General features: G+C 46.6%; 1 protein-coding gene across 1 annotated transcript in view; it reads left to right on the top strand.

Moving 5' to 3' along the window:
- The window catches only part of CDH4 (cadherin 4), a 676,299-nt gene that overhangs the window by 475,426 nt on the left and 175,755 nt on the right, over nucleotides 1–25,118 (top strand). Inside the window, exon 6 of the mRNA XM_086932873.1 lies at nucleotides 13,908–14,045. Coding sequence (XP_086788999.1) covers nucleotides 13,908–14,045 — 138 coding nt within the window. The remainder of the gene's footprint in view (nucleotides 1–13,907; nucleotides 14,046–25,118) is intronic.

Raw genomic sequence — 25,118 nt, 5'->3', positions numbered from 1 at the left:
TCATTGGTGCGCAGCATCCAACGTACACCCTATCAGTTCCACTCCAGAACAACTGTTACCGTTCTTTTTAAGTCTTGCTCAGTCTGGTCTTTCACATGCCACATTGAGAGTCTTTTTGGCGGCCATCTCCCGCTACCGTCATGATGGCTCTACGTCTCTCTGTTCATCCAGAATCATCAGACAGTTCTTTAAAGGACTTTTCAGGAAGTTCCCTCCGTTAAGGCGCCCTCCTCCAGCTTGGCACCTCAACGTGGTGTTATCACAACTTATGAAACCTCCATTTGAGCCAATTCATCATTCAAACCTCAAGTTTCTAACCTGGAAAGTGGCTTTGCTTTTGGCTTTGACTTCGTCTCGTCGTGTAAGTGACTTGCACGCTTTCACCATCAAACCTCCATATTTGCAGTTCAAACCTGATGGAGTGTCACTTCGTACCAATCCTTCTTTTCTCCCAAAAGTACCTACTGACTTCCATTTGAACGAGCCAGTTTTCTTAAAGACTTTTTTCCCGGATCCTAAATCCCCTGCGGAACAGCGACTACATTCTTTAGACATCAAACGGTGTCTAAAATTCTACATTTCTAGGACAGCCTCTTTCCGTAAATCCAATCAGCTATTTATAGCATATGGACTACTGCGCAAAGGACACTCAGTGACTAAACAGACAATAACACGATGGCTCTCTTCAGCCATATCGTTTTGCCATCAGCAGGCTGGCAGGCCTTTACCTACTCCAGTGAGAGCACATTCTACGAGAGCGATGGCGTCGTCCATCGCATTGTTTGCCGGAGTGCCTCTACACCAGATTTGTCGTGCAGCGACATGGTCCAGCAGGCACACCTTTACCAGACATTATTGTTTGGAAGCTGTCAACGAAGCGGATACCGCAGTGGGGCAAGCAGTGCTTCGTCATCTTTTCAAATAAGGTGAGCCTCTTTCCCTCCTCCATTCTTGAGATTGCCTTGCTTTTATGCTATATATTGTTCTTCAATTGTTTGGAAATATTGCAATCTCAGCTCTAGGACGTTACTGCTATCTATTCTATTCAAGCATGTGAATCTATGAAAGACACCCCTAATACTGGAGAAGAACAATTGTTACTTACCTGTAAACAGGTGGTTCTCCAGTATTGGTGTCTTTCATAGATTCACATGCGACCCACCCATCCTCCCCTCAGAGGCTCTTTTCTCCTCAGGCGCTATTATTACTAGTGCTACGAAAATCTGAGGGCTTGAGCTTCTGAGGAGAAGGTTCTAGAGGGTGCTTGAGCCTGATTGGCTGCAGTTTGGACTAACATAATGACACTGATATGTTGCAAATGAGTTTTTTCTCTCTAATGCATTCCTATGTAGTAACCTTTGTAAAGGTTTTTCAGTACATATTTTATCTGTTTTACTACTTATATGATACTTTATATATTTATATATATATATATTTATTAGCATTATTGCTATTTTATTTACCGTGGGACTCCCACTTCGACGACGGGGAATATTCAAGCATGTGAATCTATGAAAGACACCAATACTGGAGAACCACCTGTTTACAGGTAAGTAACAATTGTTCATTCTTATGCATTGTTCTACAATTGAATACAGGTTCAAATGTAGTTGAATTAATTACAGGTAAGTTACTGTTGCATGTTGGTGAATTGCGTGTGGTATCATGAGGGCTGTAATCTGTCTATTATCCGGCTGAAGCCCTAATGGCAGATGTCATGACGGGATTTAATGGCTACTGCCTAGCTTTTTAAAAGGATGTGTTTGTGCTTGGAATTTGCTGCAGAGATGATAGTGTCATCAGCATTTTGGAACCTCAGTAAATAGATTGTGTCCAATTATGACAATAGCTCTGCTTTGGGCTATTGGGTGCGTGCGCTGGAAAATCCATAGAAGTGACACACTAAGATTTTCACAGCAAGTTGATGTTGGGTAGTCTGATGTAGGAATAAGGGACACCTATACCTCACCCAGACCACTTTGCTCGTGAAGTGCTTGTAAAGAAAATACATATATAATGTTACTCTGTGTGTTCCCTTTCAAATATGCTCTAGTGGGACCACGTATTAAGACGCCCTTATGAGCGTCGACTTACAGTTTCAAAATTGAAGCTCCCTTTGACCATTTTGTCCGAGAGGGCCACATTTATGCCAAAGACACGAACAACAATCCCTGACTCCTTAGCTCGCTGGCGCTTGAAACTGCTTGCCCTACTCATTTCAAACTCATGTCGTCTTTTTCTCGAACTTTGGATACTTACTAATGGGTTTGCTCACTATTTCAACAAACTACGCATAACATCTTTTTTTCAGAAAATAGTAACCCCTACCCGTACTCTTATCTGTAGCAATGACCTTCAAACGTTTTGATTCTGCAAAAAACATCATTGGAGACCCCAGAATAACAAACATGTTTTCACACGATTACTAGATCAAGTTGGCTGCTCCGGACATATTTAACAATTCAAACACTGCACTTAAGTGTATTTATTGTTTTAAATATGCAATAAAATACACGATTTCTTACATGTTATTGTCAGCTTGGTGTCCTTTATAGTGTAATGGTTTATCCCAAATATAGGTTGGGGAGAGATTTTGAGGGTTGTTTGGAAACCCTTTATTCCTCACTTTGACACCTACTCCCAGCCAAGCCATGAATATAAAAGATGTTCCTGATGGTCCTCTAGAGAGTGACTCACTGCCACTCTCCATTGTTTAACTAAAAACACTCTGCTGTTTTCAGCGTTTTATCTGTCTCTGTTCCCCAGGGGCATAATGTGTGCTGCACGTGGCCAGAGGGTGGTGCCCCCAATCAAATTAGACCCCTTAAGGGGCCCGCCCGACCTTTGGAAGATCTCTGATCTATAACTATTATCTCTCTATCTAGAACTATCATGCATCCCACTCATGTCTTCCCAGCACCTCCCATGTGAACTATAACCACCAGGTCCCAACTACTCCCACCTCAAACTTACTATGGTAATTCAAGCGAACCTTAATGTTGAGAACACAAGACCAAAACAACCAACGAAAAGCATTGGCATAGCCAATAGGTCTCGCCTTTGGGACCTTTTAAGTGTTTAGTTATCAAGCATAATATCCTTGGTGCAACAACATCAACTGTTGCATGGCTAAACACCTATAAGGTCCCAAAGGTGAGACCTATTGGTCATGCCAATGCTTGTTCTGAGAGGCGTGTCCATGTGTGCTACCAGTCGAGCCTCCGAGAGTCAGTGGCATCTGCGCAAGTGGATTTTTGGGCAGAAACTAGCCCGCGCATGCGCAGATTGTTCCCCCTGTGCAGTTCCCCTTAGTGAGAGGACCAGGGGGCGGGCCGCAGCCCCCGGGGTTGCAAAGGGCGACTGGGCGAGCAGTCATGGTGCCCCCCCAGCCAATCCTGGGTAGCCATATAAACGAAAAAAAAATCAACTGAAATATCGAGTGATAAAAGAAACGTGTAAAGGAAGACAAAAGACATAGATAAGAGGGAAAGGGAATGAAAAGAGGGAGGGAACAATGGCAGTGAAGGGAAAAAAGGAAGGAAATAATGCGAAAATAGAAGCGGGAAATGAAGAGAGATTGTGGGGGATTAAAAAAGCATGAGTGGGAAACGGATGGATGGAAACATGCTGGTGTTTCTATATTAAAACGTTTTCAGACCGTCATTAAGGCACTTCACAGGTGCAGCAGAAGCAGCTCAAGCTCCCCTTATTTGCATGGAGGCACGAGCAGGTGGCGATAAGTCATATGACACTTATCCTGCGTTTTTGGCCAACAACAAAATGCATTTGACTATTTGACTATTTCTAGGTCTCTCTTTTAACCAGAGCTGGAAATGGGAAACAAGCACTGGCAAAGCCAAGACGTTTTCTTATCTTATCTTAGGGGATTCTTGTATAGCGCACTGACACCGAAAGGTTTCCTGGCGCTGGCTGAGTGCCAATGAGATGAAGAGACGGGGGTCTAGCCAGTCTGTGTGAAGAGGTGAGTTTTCAGGAGTTTTCTGAAAGCCAGAAGGGAATTGGCAGATTTAAGAGGGAGAGGCAACAGGTTCCAGAAGGCGGGGGCAAGGTAGGCAAATCTGCGACCGCCGTTTTTTTTTGTTTTGTTTGGTAGCAGGGACAGCTAGCAAAAGGCAATGGGAGGAACGAAGATTGCGTACCGGACGGTAAGGAATGACCAGTGATTTGAGAAAGGCAGGGGAGGTCCCGAACACAGCTTTGAAGGTCAGGCAGCCGATCTTAAATGCAGTCCTCTGCTCCACCGGCAACCAGTGGAGTCTGTGAAGCAGTGGTCTCGCGGATTGCCACTTCGGGGTTTTATAGGCCAGCCTTGCTGCTTGATTCAGTACAATCTGGAGCCTATTAAGGAGGAATTTAGGTAGGCCGTAGTACAGGGAGTTTGAAAAATCCAGGCGGGAGAGCACCAGGGCAATCAGGACTTGTATCAGGGCCTCTGGTGTCAGGAGATGGGAAACTTTCCTGATTTTTCTGAGCTGGAACATACATGAGGACACAACCGCGCCAACCTGAGGCTTAAGAGAGAGCTCCGAGTCAATTATGACCCCGAGGCTCTTTGCTGACTTAGCCGGGACGGGCGGGGAGCCGAGCTCAGTTGGCCAGAACTGTGGGCCCCAGTGAGTGAGACTGTTTCCTGGAAGGATTAACTCAGTCTTCCCCGGGTTCAATTTAAGCTGGTGGGAGTTCATCCAATGTTGGATGTGTAGCATCACTGCTTGAAAATGGAGGGCTGCATTGGGGGTGTTAAGCGGGAAAATGATTTGCAGATCGTCTGCATAGTTGAATACGGTGATACGGTGATATTCCACCTCTTCAAGGAACAAATGAGCGGCTGAAGATAGAGATTAAAAAGCAGAGGGGACAGGGACGATCCCTGAGGCACTCCGCAGATGGATGGGACCTGTGCGGCTGTGAAGGGACCAAGCCGGACCGCCTGCATTCTGCCCGACAAGAAGGATTTGAGCCAAGCAGAGGCCAGGCCTCGGATGCCGGCTTCTTGCCTATGCAATGCAATGTTTTTAGACATGTAAAACAGCACTCGCGCTGTGCAATATGGCTTAAAGTAAATAAAAGAAAACGGCACAGCGGGGACCAGTGCAAAACCCCATTTTGTATCAATTGTTTGGTCCAAATGTCAGTGCATAATTTCACCACTGTAATCTAGTCTATTTGTTTTAATGTTTTGTGTTTGGGGCATTCTTTGAACTGTTTTTTTTTTATATTGATGCACAAGCAAAGAATCTGTGACTCCCTCACATTCTCCATAGTTCAATTACATTCGTTTACCTAACCATTTTTTGTATAGGATATATTCCTATACAATACTCCTAGAGGAATGACACCACACAGTTACTGGCACACGATAAAGCACACGATAAAGCATAGCAAAAAAAATGGCTAACTGTGACCCCCCCCCAAACCTCCCTTAAGGAGGTTCCGGCTCGCTCGCTCGCTGGGGTGCAATATGCAAATTAGTTTACGCCCACCACTGTCAAATGTCACCAGCCGCCCCTGCCCTGAACCCCAACTTGTCAAGCCTGAGCTTTGGATGGGAGGCAGTGTCTAAACCGGTGAGCAGATAAAGTAAATTAAAAAATAACTGTATGTCCTTGTCAGTAGGAAAGTAGAGATCACCCAGATCGCCTCAGTTGAGTGGTCTGGTCTTTTAATGGGTCAAATCAGATCTGAATGTAGTAACATGGGGATTTCTCCTCCGTTCCTCTGCTATTTCTTTTTATTCTCCATCCATTTGCTTTCCTCCCATTTCGATTAACTATTTTCTCCTCTGTCTTTTACTTTATTTATGCGATTTTATATAGCGCAAACTTTACCCGAAGGTGTCAGAGCGCTTTACATAAGAACCAGTTGAAAAACATAAGGATTTAGGATTACATGCGTTACATAAAGGATACAAACAGAAAAAAATTGCAAATGTACAAGATGTAAAGACACACAAGGAGGAGATACAAATGGATATACTCTAAGAGTCACATAGGCATGGTAGATAGTACAAAGGTCTACTGCATATACTAGTGATTAGAGTTATCTCTATATACATAGGGAGGGGATATGACTGTATATACTCTAAGAGTCACATAGGAATGGTAAATAGTACAAAGGTCTACTGCATATACCAGTGATTAGAGTTATCTCTATATACATAGGGAAGGGATACACATGGATATACTCTAAGAGTCACATAGTAATGTTAGAGAGCACAGCGGACTACTGCGTATACTAGTGATTAGAGTTATCTCTATATACAGAAAAGCAGAGTTCCATTAAGTGTGGTTGGAGGGGGAATGCAGTCGGAGGGGGGATGCAGTCACAGCACCAGGGGAGGGACAGAGAAGGGCAGGAAAGTGAGACAAATGAGAGGGAAGCAGATAGTAACTATTAAGACAGCGAGGAGTGTGTCAGAGGCAACAGGAGAGACAATAGAAAGGTTTCTAGGACAGAGAGGGGAGAGGTCAGAGAACACTAAAATGGCGGAGGAGAGAGGTAGAAGAAGAAGCGAGTCATGAAAAGAAAGGAAAATGGCGGGGAGTGCAAAGGTCCAAGTCCAAAAGTCCAGGAAGAGGGCTGCCATAGCCAGGAAGTCCGGGGGGAGAAAGGCAGTCCGCAGCAAAGTCACAGCCTCATCGTTCATGAGGAGCTGGGGCTGAGGAGTTCGATTTGGAGACCAGGGATCAAGGAAGGAATACCACAGGCGCCAAGGTAGCTGATAGCAAAACGGGAGGCAACAAATTCAGAAAAAGAAAGTTAAACAAGGGGGACGACCCCGGGCTCACTCTTGTTTTTCGGCATCTTTCTTCCCTTGTTTTGTAATATCAGACGGGCCTGGTGATCACCGGGGAAGAATGGCATTTTTCTACAGCGCTCTCTACATCGCAGCCAGGGCTCACCTTTCTCGGCAGGGGCTGCATGGTGACCTGCTCAATGTTGCCTCCAAACTGAGCGCAGAAGGAGCCGTCACCTCTGCACCCATCTCTGCTGTGCTCACTCTCTATGAGCGCATCCGTGAGGGGATCACTGCCTCTCCTGTAGCTGGCTGTTCATGGTGCTCTGTCTCCGAAGCGCTTGCCGCACGGGATCGCAGTGCAGCCCGCACCAGCTCCCGCTCTGCCCCTCTGGTGTGATTGCTGGGAGGGGGGGGTGTCTCTGGGCTTATTTCAGGGCTTGCGGTTGGCAAAGGAAGGGGGGACACCCACTGCTTTGATCTGTCCCGCCTCCGTCCCGGCCACGTCCCGGCCATCATCCCAGCCGTGTTGCTCCACCCTGGGCGCCGCCATCTTTGCTCGCCTCGCGGCTGCGATCGGCTCCCCGAACTTTGCTGATTTCAGATTCTCATCCGGGATTTCTAAGTCTGCGTGGTACAGCACTTTCTTGTGCAGCTGCGAGGGTGCACTGTAGGATCCCCGGATTTGATCAGGGCGTCCGAATGACCTCGGATGGCGGCCGACCGACCGGAGCTCGTGAGCTTGCTGCTCACTGCATCTCCCTTTAATCGGGAGTGCCCACTCCTACAACAGGGCACCAACAGAGGCCGTACTAGCACCGTATTTCAGTACAACAACCCACTTTCTGCGTTGATGGCTCCAGCCCGAAATGTCTTTTTAAATCCTCTCACTAGCCCTTCTGCTACCGGACTCATCATGCCATAGGAAAAACATGGCCACTGCGGCCCTAAGCACGGACTCAGATGAGAGAATAAGGCCACGAGCCGCCAGCAGTGAGATCGGAGCAGCAGTTTAAAACGGATTCTGTTAAAGTCATGGACAGGGTGGGATTCACAGCCACTGACCACGGCCCTGCTCTAAGGTGTGGGGATCACTCCAAACAAATGGGACCACAGGATAATGCTCAAACCTAAACAATGAAACTGTGCTCCAAGGCGAGAGACTCCCATTCCATACAAGAAACTGTACACCAAGGCTAAAGACTCCCACCCATTGATGGAGAGTGCACAAAAGTGTGATACTCACACCACAAGAGTGAGACTATGCACCCCCACTCCCAGTGAGTCCAGCTGTGCACCTAAGTAGACTGTGCACCTAAGTGTGGAACTCACACTACTAAAGTGAGACTATGCACCCTCACTCCCAATGAGTGAGTCTGTGCACCTTTGTCGGACTTACACTACTAGAGTGAGACTATGCATCCACACACCACACGTGTATCTATGCACCAAAGTGTGGGACTCACCTCACTCAGACCAAATGAGTAAAGCTGTGTTCTAGAAAGAGAGAAAAAGATTGAGTGAAATTGTGGTCAAGAACCGAGATTCACACATGATGAGTGAGGCATGCTCTCACATCCCTCACTCTCACATACTCACCTCAGGGTTTACTGGTTTGGCTTTGGCTCTCATGTTCCACCGTGTGAGCTTTCTTGTTCTCCGGCCCATCAGCACCTGCTTCTGAGAGATTTCTGCTCCCAGAAGCAGGAATTCATAGTATTGAAAACTGGTGATAAATCACAAGAAGCTTAATTTGATACATGTACTTCAGCTCATCCTAGCAACAAGTGCACCATAGCCTACATAGTTTCCAAGGAGCCCTATGTCACATTTGACACTTTATCAATGTTCTGGATTTTGAGCCAACTGCACTTTGCAGGAGAGGGCATGTAGGTAAAAACGTAAAGGTGGTGTCTATAAAACTATGCAGGATAGGCCGTTACTCAGAAAGTTTAGGGTAAGAAAATGCCAACTTTCTAAAAGTAGCATTTTTAAAATTGTAAACTAAAATCTGACTTTACCATTAAAGTGGATTTTAAATTACAATTCATTTGAGTTCAAATATGCTATTTCCACCTGTTCCCAATCAAATTTAGCACTTCTTAAATGTAATAAGGTAACCCAATTTATCTTATGGGGGAATTAGCGCTCATTGTAATGAAAAACAAATTTAGGAGTTTTTTCACTAGCAGACATGTCAAACTTAAAAGTAGCTATCCAATGTTTTAAATACAATGCATCATGCCCTAGAGGCTTTTTAGAAACGGCTTTAGGGGTGTATTCATGTATTTAAAAAGGCTATTTAGGCATGGAAAACGTTTTATTTTTGCCAGGTTGAATTGTCATTTAACAACTGCTTAGATGCTGCAGTGGAAGGCCTAAGACATGTTTTAAAGGTCTGCTTAATGAGTGCCACAATTAGTGCCGCAGGCCCACTAGTAGCATTTAATTTACAGGTCCTATGTGCATGCAGTACCACTGTACTAGGGACTTATAAGTAAACAAAATCTGGCAATTGGGTTTAAGCCAATGTTACCATATTTGAAGGAGCGAGAACAAGCTTCGTAGCAATGTCTAGCAGTTGTAAAGTGGTCAGAGTCCCAAAAAGCCAACAAAAACGGGTTCAGAAAACAGAAGGGGTGAAGACAAAAAGTGTGGGTGTGTCCCTGCAGAGAGAGCCAAGTCCAACACCAGCTCCATCAGAATCACAAGATCTGTTACCCAGAGAGGATACCTGCTAAAGGCATGTGGAGTCTCCAGGTGAAGGACATAGAAAAAATAAGTACTACTGGGGAAATTAGGAACAGAATTAGCGATTCTTCCGGTAATGGCTAAATTCTTATGGGATTCTCACTTGTAATCCTTGTGAATCCCCCCCCCCCACACCCCAAACCAGTTACTGGTACCCCATGTGCATGTAGCTCAAGAAGTGTGCACAAACACGGGAGGGCCCTTATTACGAAGCCCTCCTAAAGGTCGCTGCAAGAAGGCCTAGAAGGGTGATGAGTTTCGTTGATGGAAGTGATGGCTGGGCGAGGAAATGACCGGTTACTCACCGGTAATATTCATTACTCCGAGTCGTAGCCCTCCCCGTCCCAGTCCAGGTTCATGTAGTTAGGATTGGGACGGGGAGGGCTGACGAGGAGGTAATGACCGGTTACTCACCGGTAATATTCATTACTCCGAGTCGTAGCCCTCCCCGTCCCAATCCTAACTACATGAACCTGGATTGGGACGGGGAGGGCTGACGAGGAGGTAATGGCGCCGTATTCTGGAAATCCAGAACTCATGCAGAATATTCTTGGTACTGAGAAGAGGCATAGTGTGCTACCGAAGCGAAGTCACAAAATCCCTTTCTTGTGGTTGATATATTTTAAGGACCCGCCCATGAATGGCCCGATGCTATTCCATATGCAGTCACTCCAGGAACCTAAGGATGGAGAAAACAGCTGAGAACAAAACGATGCAAGAAGGGAGGGCGGTGTGGCGGGGGTGACTCATAACCAGGCCCAGTGCTAATCACACCAACACCAGAATCACCTGCAGCATCCTTGGATGAGTCCAGGAGGGTTCATTATGCATACAGGTTGACTTGAGAATGGCCACCTGATGTTCGATACAACGGGCTGCTGTTGCTACAGACTGGACAGACAGACGGAACACTTTTTGCTTGTAAACTTACATGATTGGGAGCCGTGGACAGATATCGACTTATTTTTGATAACATGCCATTACGTTTTTTCACTCGTGACATACAAAAGGGGCCGATTCCCCATCGCGGGCATTACACACACTGAAAGGGTTATTTCCCAGAGTGCTTTGCGCTGTACGTTATTGATGGGTTTTAGGCATTATTCGCCGAACCCCCGCAGGCGCCCCCCCTCAGAGCATCACCCGGTGTAATCACAACACAACACAACATGCAGTGCGGGTGACATGCGAGGAACTGCAGCAGAAATATCAATTGGCAATGACTTTCAGTCCAATACCTAATTATATTAAAAGGCATCTGCTTAGTATGACAGAATACCGCAGCGTTCGTTTTGAGGTAAAAGACAGTATTGTGTCAGTTGCATTTCTGATGAAGAGTTATAGCTGTTATGCTATTCGATTTGTTCGTTCAGGCAGCCTCACTTGTTTTAAGCTCAGATGGCTAATTTTACTTTATTGAGCAAATATTTCAGCTCTTGATGATGGTGGATGGAAGGCGAGTACTGGCATTTGGGCTGCTGGGTAAGCATGGGCGGAAAATCCGTTTCGCTCGCGGATTTTGCGGATTTTCGGTAAATTCGCAATCCGCGAGATTCGCGAATCTCCCGCAAAATCCGCAAATCCGCGAGCAGCGGATTTTGCTCGCACTGCTCGCACTGTTCGCGTGAGTTCGCGGCTTCCCAGTACAACTTCGCGCCCCGCGAATAAGTGCAAAATTGCAGAAATCCGATTTTAGCAAAACTGAAACTACTTACCAGGTTCAAAAGTTCAGGCTCATCATTAGTAGCCATTTCCTGTAGTGCTTCCTGAGGGGCCCCTCCAGAGTTCAGTTGCCAGTTGCAACTATTATGTGACCCTGCTCTGAACCTCAGAATAGTTACACATATGCCACAAAGGTCCTGAATTACAGCTAAGGGAGACAAGCAGGAGCCAGGCTGGAAGTTCAAATCCATTAATCAGCCCCTAATTCATTATTGTCAGTTGGGGCAGGGCAGGTGTTGTAACTAATTTTGCAACAATGAAAGCACTTAGCAAGTACAAAAGATCACTAATCAGGAAGCACTAAGGAAGCAGGTGCCAGCTAAAAAAATATTCTGTGACACATTAATCAGCCCCAAATTAATTCAGGTCACTTGAGGCAGGGAAGGTGTGCTTGCGTTGCCACAATAATGTACACTGACTGGACAACCAGAGGGTGCTGTGATGAAACAGAGGGTGGCATGGGTGGGCCAGAGGGTGGCATGAGTAGTCAGAGAGTGGCAGTGGTGACAGAGAGTGGCAGTGATGAAGAAGAGTGTCCCAAACAGGCTGGACACGTAGAAACAACAAGTTCGCGAAACTTGCGACCCGACAGGTAAGTTCGCAATTTGCGAAAGTGTACAAAACCCTCGCGAACTGGCAGAAACCCGCGCAAACACAAAAAAAAAATCTGCAAATTCGCGAGAATTCGCGGATTTTGCGGATTGCGAGTTCGCAAATCCGCAAAATTCGCGAACGCGAGATTCGCAAAATTCGCCCATGCTTACTGCTGGGCAAGGACAGCGCTTCACTTGTATAATAATAATAAATTAGTACAGGGGCCCAAAGTTCTCCCTAGGAGGCCAAGGACGGGACTGAAGGCTAATGACATAGGTTTCTGATAAAGCGGCCTGTCACAACACCCCAAAAAAAATCTTTTCATGAGGATTTCCTGGCCAGAGTGGAGGTACAGCATGAAAATAAGTGAAACCTTTTGGTGCCTTGCCAAGCGAGCAAAATCGTGTGTTTTCATTCTAGAAAATGGAGATATTGACTGCTGTTTTGTTCTAATTAATGTTGCTTTCCAAGGTTTTTCTCCATTTTATTTATGCTTTGGTGGGATTTTTAAAGTGGAAAACTGCAAGGTGTGCTTTTCTGTAACACTAGGGGGAGTACTGCACACTGGTTGGCGCAACAGCTCAGCCTCTGTAGGCAGCTGGCGGGCCGCCTTCTATGAGGATGCCCAATCGCATCAAGCTGAATATTCTATTCGAAAGTGTTTTAGAAAATACATGCAGTGATGAAAAAAGAATAATGATTTAGTAATTCTCAGTTTGGGGCTTTCATTATGTTCATCTTTTGGAGAGAAGCCCAATTGTAATTGCTTTTGTAGGGAATGAGGGCTGGATTGCACAGTTAGGAACACTCTTTACCCAGGGAAGCACGCCTGAATAGGAGGCAGCAGTAGCATCTTGTCTATTGGGGTTCTGTTCTCCGTGAAGGCCAACGCTGAAACCAGTGGCAGACGTGCGGTCCGCTTCACCTCATACGCTGTTCTGCATCATTAACTCATTTGTCCACCACTAATACTTGCCCCAGTATTGGAACTTTCATAGATTCCCATGCTTTGTATCATTCCCCCGTCGTCGGTAGGAGGCTCCCATTCAAAATTACAGGTAAGTTACTTGTTTTCTTGCCCCAGTATTGGAACTTTCATAGATTCCCATGCTTTGAATCATTCCCCCGTAGTCGGAATGGGAGCCTCCTACCGACGACGGGGGAATGATACAAAGCATGGGGATCTATGAAAGTTACCAATACTGGGGAACCAAAGTTACAGGTAAGTAACTTGTTTTCTTAATGTTGATTGTCTATTTTTGGGAGTGCTACAGCACATTACCTGCTTCCCAAGCCATTCGTATACCTTTGGGGGCCTGGAACAGTTCAAATGGTCACACTTGTAGCAGTGCGATGGTTAGAAGATGTGTTGTTCCTATCATTGGCAGAATAACAGAGGGCTGCGTGTGGCCATGGCAGCAGGAGCCTCCTGACCAGAGTCCTGGCACTTATTTATTTTTTAACAAATTAAGCCCAGGCATAGGCCCTCCTAATGCCCAGTCGCCAACACTCTTGATTCGGTCGTCTTACTCTCCTTCCATCTTTTTCAGGATATGTTGACTTTCCTGCGACATGGTATTCTGTTGAGTCAGTAATTTCAGGCTTTTTCCCACAGGCTCTTTACACTTGTATGTTGGATGTTTGAGTGTTGGATTAGAAGGTAGCAAAGCATATCATTCATTGAAGTGTCATTTGAAATGGGTGGTGTTTTAAGAAAGTCCTTGGCGCTGTGATGGATTTCAGCGGTAGATGCATCATGCTACGGATGAAAACTTGAGTGAGCTTTTTTGTGAAACGTGCTTTATTGTTGGTTATCCAGGTTTAATGAACACTCCAATGTGGCCAAATTGAAACATTTGCCAAGATACGCTATTACATGTGGGTTCGATTTTGGCAGTGTACCAAGCACTGCTGGGACTTCTGTCTACTGTGATAAGATCAGCTGCTCTTTTGTGTGGCCCATTGAATAAACCAGAATGAAAGTAAATTAAATGAATAAGATTAAATTAACGTAACTAGTCAAAAGAAGGTAAATGTCTGTCTCAACATTAAATCTTTCTTCGTTTTCTTTGTTCTCTTCTAGAAAGTCCAGCAATACACGGTTATTATCCAGGCCACTGACATGGAAGGGAATCTGAACCATGGCCTATCGAACACGGCCACGGCCATCATCACAGTGACAGATGTGAATGACAACCCTCCGGAGTTCACCAGAAACATGGTGAGTACATTTGTGGTCACACAACTTCCAGAGGTGAATAAAGAACCCACTCCATGGTTGCCAAGGGCCTGAGGTCTGTGAAGGGAGACAAGTAGACACTGGACTGTCCGAATGAAGACCATTGAACTGGAACCCCCCAATGTGCATACAGAGATCTCCATCGCACCTAGGTGGGTGCAACACAGCTTTGTTTGGGGGAATGCCTGTGTTCTCAAAAGAAATTGCTAAGTATTGGTGCGCAACATTAGAATTCCGTCAATGGAAAAGTTAACAACATTTTAACCTCATGATGTTTCAAGCTTTGACAACCTTGCCTATAGGGAACATTTTTGCAGAAGAATTATCAGCCAGATTCATCAAGCGAAATGCGCTCGCAAAAGGGCCCGATTCTGAGAATCTGACCCTTTGCGAGTGCAATTTTTGCATTTGGGATTCATCATCCCAAATGGAAAAATCGCTAATAAAGAATTCGCAAATTTGCGAGGATTAGCATTTAAGGAATCTATTAGAGATTCCTTAAATGCTATTCATGAAACATTTAAAAATTGCAAATTCGCAATTTAGGAGCGCTATTTACCACGAAGTCAAACCTCGTGGTAAATAGCAAAAACTTAAAAAAATGTATTTAAATGCATTTTTCTAAGTTGCATGTTAAACACACACATGTCCTTTGGACATGTGTGTGCACAACATCAGTGTAAATTCACATTTCAGGAGTGCTACAGGGTGTCCTTTGGACACCCCTGGCACCCTTGAAATCGCCTCCTTATTTGCGATTAGCAGATTACTAATCGCAAATAAGGAGGCTGTAGGAATCTCAATTTATTTTGCGATTTCTACATGAATCCCGATTTGCAAGTCCTTAATAGCGATTCCTTAATAATCGGGACTTTGATGAATCTAGCTGTATATCGCTAAAAACGTTTCATGAGAAAATTATTTTTGGTAGTTTTTTTTGCATTTTTTCTTACATACTTTTTTCCATCTGCATTTCTTTCTTAAACTTTGCAAAGCTTGTGAAAATTGAAAACTTTTCCAGTGCCAATTCAAGCAATTTTGCAGACCACCAGTCTCCATGGCTCTTAATTAGGTGGTGTATTTTTATACTGTAGTGCGGGGATGAGAAACTATGACAATAAATATATCAAGAACGAGTTTGTTACTGTCAAACACAAAGGCACTCTTTTAATAGATCTTCTAGATTCTTGCTGTGCAAGCCCTCGTGTCTCTTCTTTTGAATGTGTGGTTCTGTCTTTGCAGTGCAGTGCAGTGTATTTGACCCTTGATGGTTTGGGGCTTTCATACTTTATTGTATCCTTGGTGGCCTTTGTTAAAACCAGACAAGCATGGACATCAAAATACCACAATTTATGAAGTGCCTATCCTGCTTTTTAGGTCTCGGCTAAAAGACGCGCGTAAGCGCGTCTCCGCCGAGATCTTATGTCAGGGACGATGCTTCCCAGGAGACAGCCTTGGTCACGCGCATTGCCTCAAGGAGGCGATTTCCGCTGGCCACGCGCTCGCGAACGCGCTCAGCTGCTGTCTCCTGGGAAGCAGCTACACCACACGCGCATGCGCAGAAACAGCGACAGACACACACGAGCGCTCATGCACGCACGCACCCACACATACAGCGAACCCAGCGTCGCATGCATACACACACACACACACACGTGCACCGAGCATCCCCCCCCACCCCTCCGTTGTCGCACCCCTCCCCTCCGCCGTCGCACCCCGCCCCCCACCCCTCCGCCGTCGCGCACACACACACGCAGACATACAGGCATTCTCTCCCCCCCCCCCCCGCTCCGCTCACCGGTCAAAGGCCCTCCGGACACGCAGACATACAGGCATTCTCTCTCCCCCCCCCCCTCCGCTCCGCTCACCGGTCAAAGGCCCTCCGACCGCGGGGCTCTCCCTCGGTGCTCCTCCAGGCACTCCGTGGGCGCGGGCTTCACAAAACGGAAGTCCCGCCCCACGATAGGTTTCGTTTTCTCAGTCCCGCCCCACGTTAGGTTTCGCTTGCAGCTCGTTGGGTATAAAAGCTTGTCGATCCAAGTGTGTGTGTATTGCAGATGTTATCCCTTTTTACAACAAACCTTGACCTCACCAGAGATTCGTAATTGTCCAAACATTCCTCTATCTTGGTTAGTTTTTGTGTAATAGGAGATAGCAAGGTAGTTAAAATACTCTCAAATGTCTTCCACTGTTCTAAATCACAGTTCGAGTTAATACCATTTCCCGCTGCATAATTGGTATCACCATCAACCAAATCGGCATTTATTATAGGACTGCCCTCCTCGGGTGAGACACTGTCACGGGTTTTGTTCGACCTTGCCACTTTTGCTCTACAAGGCTCTACAAGGCCTTTGTGGTCCTCCTCCCCGCTTCCTTTTTACTGCCGGTTCCAGAGTTAATCATTTGGTAGAGGTTTTTTTATTTGGGGATGTGGCAGATGCACGTGTAGAGACGCTGGCTGTAATGTTACTTTGGGTCAGTGGCGATTTTGGGGAATCCTCTAGTGTTCCAAGGGGATATGGAACTTCAACGCCAACCTCAATATTAGTCGATGGTATAATAATGATTACATCTTGATGAGCTGGCGAGCGAGCTGTAGCTATAGTCCCTAGGGAAGATCTCCTATTTAATAACTGGACCAGAGACAACAGATGCTCGGTACAGAGGTCCCCTAAGAATAAACTGATCAAGCGTCCCCACCACGCTGCCACCATGAGAAGTACCTAGGTATTTCCTTTCCTGTTTGCTCATCTTTAATAACTGAAGTGAACTTAAGCCAACTGGTAATGCAGAGTAGTGAGTAGTGAGTGCAGAGTGGTAATGCAGAGTAGTGAGTGTAGTGAGTGCAGAGCAGTGAGTGCAGAGCAGTGAGACAGAGCAGTGAGTGCAGAGCAGTGAGTGTAGAGTAGTGAGTGCAGAGTAGTGAGTGCAGAGTAGTGAGTGCAGAGTAGTGAGTGCAGAGTAGTGAGTGCAGAGTAGTGAGTGCAGAGTAGTGAGTGCAGAGTAGTGAGTGCAGAGTAGTGAGTGCAGAGTAGTAATGCAGAGTAGTGAGTGCAGAGTAGTGAGTGCAGAGTAATGAGTGCAGAGTAGTGAGTGCAGAGTAGTGAGTGCAGAGTGCAGAGTAGTGAGTGCAGAGTGCAGAGTGCAGAGTAGTGAGTGCAGAGTAGTGAGTGCAGAGTGCAGAGTAGTGAGTGCAGAGTGCAGAGTAGTGAGTGCAGAGTAGTGAGTGCAGAGTAGTGAGTGCAGAGTAGTGAGTGCAGAGTAGTGAGTGCAGAGTAGTGAGTGCAGAGTAGTGAGTGCAGAGTGCAGAGTAGTGAGTGCAGAGTGCAGAGTAGTGAGTGCCGAGTGCAGAGTAGTGAGTGCCGAGTGCAGAGTAGTGAGTGCCGAGTGCAGAGTAGTGAGTGCAGAGTAGTGAGTGCAGAGTAGTGAGTGCAGAGTAGTGAGTGCAGAGTAGTGAGTGCAGAGTAGTGAGTGCAGAGTAGTGAGTGCAGAGTAGTGAGTGCAGAGTAGTGAGTGCAGAGTGCAGAGTAGTGAGTGCAGAGTGCAGAGTAGTGAGTGCAGAGTAGTGAGTGCAGAGTAGTGAGTGCAGAGTAGTGAGTGCAGAGTAGTGAGTGCAGAGTAGTGAGTGCAGAGTAGTGAGTGCAGAGTAGTGAGTGCAGAGTAGTGAGTGCAGAGTAGTGAGTGCAGAGTGCAGAGTAGTGAGTGCAGAGTGCAGAGTAGTGAGTGCAGAGTGCAGAGTAGTGAGTGCAGAGTAGTGAGTGCAGAGTAGTGAGTGCAGAGTAGTGAGTGCAGAGTAGTGAGTGCAGAGTAGTGAGTGCAGAGTAGTGAGTGCAGAGTAGTGAGTGCAGAGTAGTGAGTGTGCAGAGTAGTGAGTGTGCAGAGTAGTGAGTGTGCAGAGTAGTGAGTGTGCAGAGTAGTGAGTGTGCAGAGTAGTGAGTGTGCAGAGTAGTGAGTGTGCAGAGTAGTGAGTGTGCAGAGTAGTGAGTGTGCAGAGCAGTGAGTGCAGGTGCAGAGTGGTGTGTATTGGCAATGTAAATGACAATGCCATTTATTTATGATTTAAAGAAAAAAAAGAAATGTCATGAGCAATGCCAATTGCTCTACCTTTAATGATGCCGAGACCATTGCATTGCAAATGCTTGTTATATAGTGCAGTCCATTTTCACGTACCTGGCACTTTAAGGAAAGCTGAATGCTTCTCAATGGCTTGGTTAAGACTAAGTATTCCTCACCGGGCCCGCTCTCTTGAAGAACTCACAGCACATGGAGCTTTGGTTGGCTGCTTTTGGAGGGCTAGGTCAACGGTCCACCTTTCTCAAGCTTTTCCTAGAAATATTGACAAATATGAATGGAATATTGACACAAAAGAGAGCTAGAATACGTTTCTTTACTGTACATAACGGGTATAAAATATAAAGTATGTGGGAGAGTGATTTCACCATATATACTACTGTAGTACATTTCTTATCACAGGAGCATACTGAAGTTAAAACACATCTTTAGTAAGAATAAATCACCACTACTCTCTTGAACTCGCTTATTACAAGCTCGTAGTGGCATCATAGCGACATCCATTCTCTTCATCTGTGGGTGAGGGTTCACATACTTTATTCTCTGCGACTTAATGCACAGGATGGGAAGCCCTGTCAGCTTGAAAGATTCACAAGCCGGTGCCCATCTTCTTTACTTCCCACTCCCTCTTGTTGGCCAGGTGAGCTGCGAGGCTGCCACAACTTTTAAGGGTTCCGATCCTCTCCCCTCCATAACATCACTCACAGGAGCTTGGAGCATTGTCAACTGCAGCATTCAAAGTTACAAAGTAGACTGGCTTTAAAGAGCCACCTTGGCACCCTGCTTCTGTCTGCCTCTCCCTCCTCTTCCCCACATGTGGAAGAGGGCCTGCAGAGGTGCTTGGACCAGCAGCCACACCTACTTTTCAGAGTATAGGATGGGCTTTAGCTACTCGCACTTGTCTGCTGAGCATTTCAAGCTGAGGCTTTCTGTAAAGTAGCAAGATGATAAACTGTGTCTGTTGCTCCCCCCAGAGAATTTTGACAGCACTGGGAGGAAGAGCATTCGGAATTGCACACTCGGCCTTCAAGTTGTGTCAGGTCACTGCTAAGTAACGCTTCCAGTTCTTGTTTTTAGCTCTGTATTCTGAGTTTTGTAGTTCTGAAATTGTAAGCATAAAAACAAAATTACAAGGCAATGAAAGCACTGTAGGGGGAGTGCTGGGGTGTTTAATAATAGAAATAAAAAAGGAAGACTTACCTGAAGCTGCCAGCCACCTCCTGTGTTGCGCCTCGTTACGTTCTTCTTCCTGGTACCAGCAGACACAGGGACAGGATCACAGACTTCCTGTACAATCCCCAGGCTGCTCTCATTCTATGAGAGCAGCACAGGGATTGGCCTGAAAAGACACTAGCTCAGTCAGGCACAGGGAGTCTGCTGTTTCTCTACCTGCCGGAATGGGGAAACGTAAGTGCGCATGTGTGTTTGACCTGCCTGAGACAGCCTGCCAAACACACATGCGCACTTAAAGAGTGCACTCCGCTGCTGCCCCCCCCCCCCCCTTCCATGGTCCAGCCCCGTCCCTCCCTACACAAACTGGCTGAGCTAGCTGCTGAAAATTAAATGATGCAGACTATTGTTTTATTTTTCAGTTGCTGGCTCCGAGCCAGTGGGGCGACACTCCTTTGTCACTGCCTGTACTACTCATTATTCCTCTATTTTCACCAGTTCTTTAAAATACAGTTATTGCAGGCTTTAGCTTCACACACAGAGGAGTGTTGCTGTCTCACCTCCTGCCATTGGCTGTTTGGTGTATCACTCAGCGTCCTATGATTTTCTTGCATTGGAAGACATGAGGGACTATTTTACATCTGAACAATACAGTGTTATATCTCAGTCAGGGTATTATCCTAGACATGCAGTCTACACAGAAAACATTTTTTTTTCATTTTACAATAGGCTTTTTCCCCCACTGTCTTAATCATAATCATTGGCAACTTTACCACCACCATCACCACCGCCATTTTTATCACCATTGGCACCAGCAAGGCATATGTGGGCCAGAGTTTGCATAAAAGCCAGACCTATTGGCTTTGACAACGCTTGTTCTCCATTGTATGCAGTCTTTCTCAATAGCCTCATCCCCGCAGCCGGTCTCTTTCGGGGATACCGGCAGCAATAAGACAAACTTTAACAGCCTCATAAAGGGCGGAGCTCACTGATGGCTTTGTTACGACTGGTTTTCACGTGTAATAAATGTCAAGTGAAGACGCACAAACACTGTGAACTCTTTACGAGAAGCAGGCCTGTCTCGTGAAAGCGGGGATATGGCCTGTGTAATGGGCCCGGTCCTGCTTTGATTGAGAGAACAAGGTTATTAGCTAATTAAAGTTTTCGTCTCACTTGGCAACGATTTTTTTTTGCGAAAAGGTATAATAAATATTCTCCAGTATTAGGGGTGTCTTTCATAGATTCACATGCCTGAATCATTCCCCGTCGTCGGAGTGGGAGTCCCACGGTACATAAAAAAGCAATAAAATGCTATAAATATATAGTAATACCAATAGAAATGAACCAGGAAGTAAAACAGCCAATGGTACACTAGGCAAAAAACTTCCCATCTATGACTATCATAGTCATTTTGTATAGTCCAAACTACAGCCAATCAGGCGCCAGCACCCACCAGAATGTTCTCCCCAGAGGCTCAGGCTCTCAGATTTTCTACCGCACGTCGTGTGAAGGGAGTCTCCCTGAGCTCTGCTCAGTTTTTCTAACTTCTACTTCATCTGTGTCTTCTCTTCAGGATGTCTTCAAAGAAATCTCTCTTCAGAGCCTGTGACTGCTGTGGTAAGCCTCGGCTTTTTGAGAAGGATCCACACAAAAAGTGTATTTATTGTCTCTACCCAGACCATCAGGCCTCTGATTGTAAAATCTGCAGAACCATGCCTCAGAAGACTCTCAGAGATAGAGAGGGTCGTTTACTGCTGTGGTTGAAGAGGCTAAAGGATTCTTCTAATACTGTGTCAGAGGTAGACAGTGTCACCTCTGCTTCCACTTCAGCCTCCAGGAAGAGATCTGCGCCTGAGGGAATGTCATCTCCCAAGGCTAAACTGCCTAAAAAACATCCACCTGCTAAAGGACTGGATCAGCCTTCCACTTCTCAGGCTGTCCCCACCTCCAGGGGCATGGAAGGCGCTTCTGCTTCCTCAAAGGTGAAAAAACTCAAGCTTCCCCTATCTTCTGACAGGATTTTACCACAGAATTCATCTCCGCCTCCTGTGGAGTCTTCTTCAGCTTCCTCGTCGACGAGAACGACGACTTCAGTAACATCTACGGTAACATTTTCATCTCCTAAACCTAGTATGGTTATGTCCTCGTCTACGGCATCTCCAACGATGGTTTTTGTTTCTGTGAGGCCTATTTCGTCGACGTCCGTCGTCGACGCCTCGTCGTCGACGTCTTTTAAGGCTTTACCGCCGACGAAAAAGACTCCGTCGACGAACTCGTCGTCAGGCTCTACGCCGTTGACGAAAATTCCACCGTCGACGAGGAGTGACTCGTCCACGAAGACTGTCCCGTCGACGAAGGGTGTCCCGTCGACGAAGGGTGTCCCGTCGACGAAGAGTGCCCCGTCGACGAAGAGTGTCCCGTCGACGATGAGTGTCCCGTCGACGATGAGTGTCCCGTCGACGAAGAGTGTCCCGTCGACGAAGAGTGTCCCGTCGACGAAGAGTGTCCCGTCGACGAAGAGTGTCCCGTCGACGAAGAGTGTCCCGTCGACGAAGGGTGTCCCGTCGACGACGAGTGTCCCGTCGACGACAGGTCTTCCGTCGACGACGAGTGTCCCGTCGACGACGACTATTTCGTTGCCGAAAAGTGTCCCGTCGACGAGAGGTGATCCGTCGGCGACAAATCCATCGGAAGTTAACCCTTCGACGACGCCGCAGTTATCCTCATGCACGGCACTACAGGTGTGGTCTCCGTCGACGGTGTTTTTAACACCACGCCAAGCAGCAGAACAGCTGCGCAACACTGTAATGAGGCTTTCACCCCTGCGTGTTTCACCTCACAAGGTGTCCTCTGAAGTCCCAGACCAACTACTAGATTCTGACAGTGACAATGAGATGGTCCAGAATACTTTTGGACAAGCCACTAGTCCATCGGAGTTACATATTAAACTTCAAGATGATGAATATGAGGATCCTCACTCTCCTGCTGAAGTATTGATGCCTGTCACTACCCCTGTTGCTCAAGTGCCTTTGGATTTAATATCCAACTTACAATTTATGCTGGACGATTACTATCGGAGGTTTCCACCTTCGGAATCGGCAGGTTCTGGACAAGCAACTCCAATTTCGGAAACACCTCCACCCGTGCTCCCATCGGTGTGCCCACCTTCACACCCACAACCTGCTCACGAAGAGGACCTGCAATCCTCGGAAGATGACGACCAACGGGAAGAAGGAGAAGTGGATGATTTATCGGAGTGGGAGGACTATCAGGTCCAATCTCCTTCTACATCTCCTCAGACTGCGTCGGCCTCCCCTCCTGTGGATGTAGCAAATTTTCACTTGCTGATGGAGCGTGCAACCGCACGTTTTCATATGAAAATGGAGCATACTCAACAAGAATGTTTCCTTTACGATTTTAAAGATCAGCCCAGACGACAAATTAAGACAATACCCATTGTGGAATTCATCTGGAAGGAAGGTGTTAAGGTGATGTCAACGCCGGCTTCCATTCCTCCAGTCTTGCCAAGAATTGATAAGAAATATAAAGCTCCAGACAAGACGCCTGCCTGTCTCATTGGACAAGCAAAACTTGACTCGGTAATTGTCCAGGCGGCTCAGAAAAGGGCCAGAAATCCGTCCTCTGCAGTTACGGCACCGCCGGATAGAGATGGCAGACGCCTAGACTCAATAGGAAAACGAGTTTCCACCATGGCTGCAACAACTGTCCGTGCTGCCAACGCATTAGCCATCTTAGGTCGTTACGACCGTCAAATGTGGTCTGACATCTCACCATTTATCGATCTACTCCCTGAGCCATCCAAGGCGGAAGCACTCCAGATTCTCAATGAGGGTCAAAGGACCTCTGAAGAGATAATTGATTCAGCTGTTGATGTGGCATCTACAGGTTTTCGCCAATTAGCAGGGGCTGCGGTTCTCCGTAGACAGGGGTGGTTACGTTCCACTGCCTTTAGACAGGAAGTGCAGAACCGAGTTCTAGACATGCCATTTGATGGCGAATATTTATTCGGCCCCGAGGTAGAGGAGGCCTTACAGACTATCAAGAAGGATACCGAAACGGCCAAATCCTTAGGCACTCTACAATTTCACAAGCCGCCCTTTCGAGGAGCGAGAGGACGAGGAACGTCCTTCAATAGAGGTGGATACCAGCAACAACATCAACAATCCTCATACCGTCAGGGTAATCAGCGCTACCAAAATCAGCGCTACCAGTCTTATGGGCAGAAAAAATCTCAATACACCCCAAACAGGGGTAGGGCTACATACCGCGGCAAGGACAAGCGACAATGATATTTTTCACCTGCCACCACCGTCTTTTCACCCTCTCAAAAGACTTGGCGGAAGAATCTCCAAATTTTACTCCAATTGGCAGTCGATAACAACGGACAAATGGGTCCTGGATATTGTCGCCAGGGGCCATGCCCTAGAATTCGAAAAATTTCCCCCAAATGTACCGCCAAAGGGCCCGCCTCCAGCTCACCTGAAGGAGCTGCTTACCCAAATCAAAATGATGATACAAAAAGGAGCTATCGAGAGCGTTCCTCAGAGGATGAGAGGACTAGGATTTTACTCCAGGTTCTTCCTGATCAGAAAGAAGAACGGGGAGTGGCGCCCGATCCTCGATCTTCGAGCATTAAACAAATACCTAAGGAAATTAACATTCCGGATGCTCTCTCTTCAAGAAATGTTGCATCTTTTATCACCGGGAGATTGCATGGTCACCCTAGACCTCCAGGATGCATATTTCCACATCCCCATCCTACCTCGCCACAGGAAATTCCTTCGCTTCAGGGTGGCTGGCAGGGACTACCAATTCAAAGTCCTTCCTTTTGGACTACGGTCAGCTCCAAGAGTTTTTACGAAGGTTTTAGCTCCAGTAGCTGCGCACCTCCGGCTGGAGGGAATACAAATTTTCCCATATCTGGACGATTGCCTTATAAAGGCCAATTCTCATGGCACCGTTCAACGTCACCTTCACCAGTGTCTCCACCTGTTTCAGTCTCTAGGCCTGACAATAAATTTCTCCAAATCCCAAATGCAATCGTCTCAAAGAATAGCATTCTTAGGAGCTATGTTGGACACTCACAAATGCAAAGCTTTCGTCTCCAAGGAGAGACAAATGAAAATAAGTCGGCTAGCACAAGATCTCATGCAAAGAAAATCAGTTTCTGTCCGACTATACAAATCCTTTCTGGGGATGGCATCGGCTTGTATTCCATTACTTCCAAATTGCCGGCTTCAAATGAGGCCGCTCCAGGAGGATCTAGCCCTGCAGTGGCAACAGGTTTCAGGCACTTTCGAGGACCTCATCCAAATCACACCACTCATGAAAGAGTCTCTTCTGTGGTGGACACAGAGGTGTCATCTCAGTCAGGGTCATGCGTTCCTTCAAGAACCACCAAGTCTCACCATCACTACAGATGCATCCCTCGAGGGCTGGGGGGCTCATCTGCAAGGCCTCACGATCAGTGGCAAATGGACTGTGCAACAGAAACGGTGGCACATCAATCGTTTGGAACTGAGAGCCATTTTTCTTGCCCTCAAGGCGTTTTGTGCCATCATTCAGAACACCAATGTGTTGATAAGAACAGACAACACAACAAGTATGCACTACGTCAACAAACAGGGAGGAACTCGATCTCTTCTCCTGTCTCAAGAGGCGCAGGAATTATGGACATGGGCTCTTCACCACAATGTACAGTTGCATGCGGTGCATGTTCCGGGAACGGAAAACGTCCTTGCGGATGCACTCAGCAGGACCACAATCACCAACCACGAATGGGAGCTTCACCAG

Source organism: Lissotriton vulgaris, chromosome 7, assembly GCF_964263255.1.
Source record: "Lissotriton vulgaris chromosome 7, aLisVul1.2, whole genome shotgun sequence".
Lineage (NCBI taxonomy): Eukaryota > Metazoa > Chordata > Amphibia > Caudata > Salamandridae > Lissotriton > Lissotriton vulgaris.
Note: the sequence above shows the minus strand (reverse complement) of the source record. Positions and strands in the feature narration are given on the sequence as shown.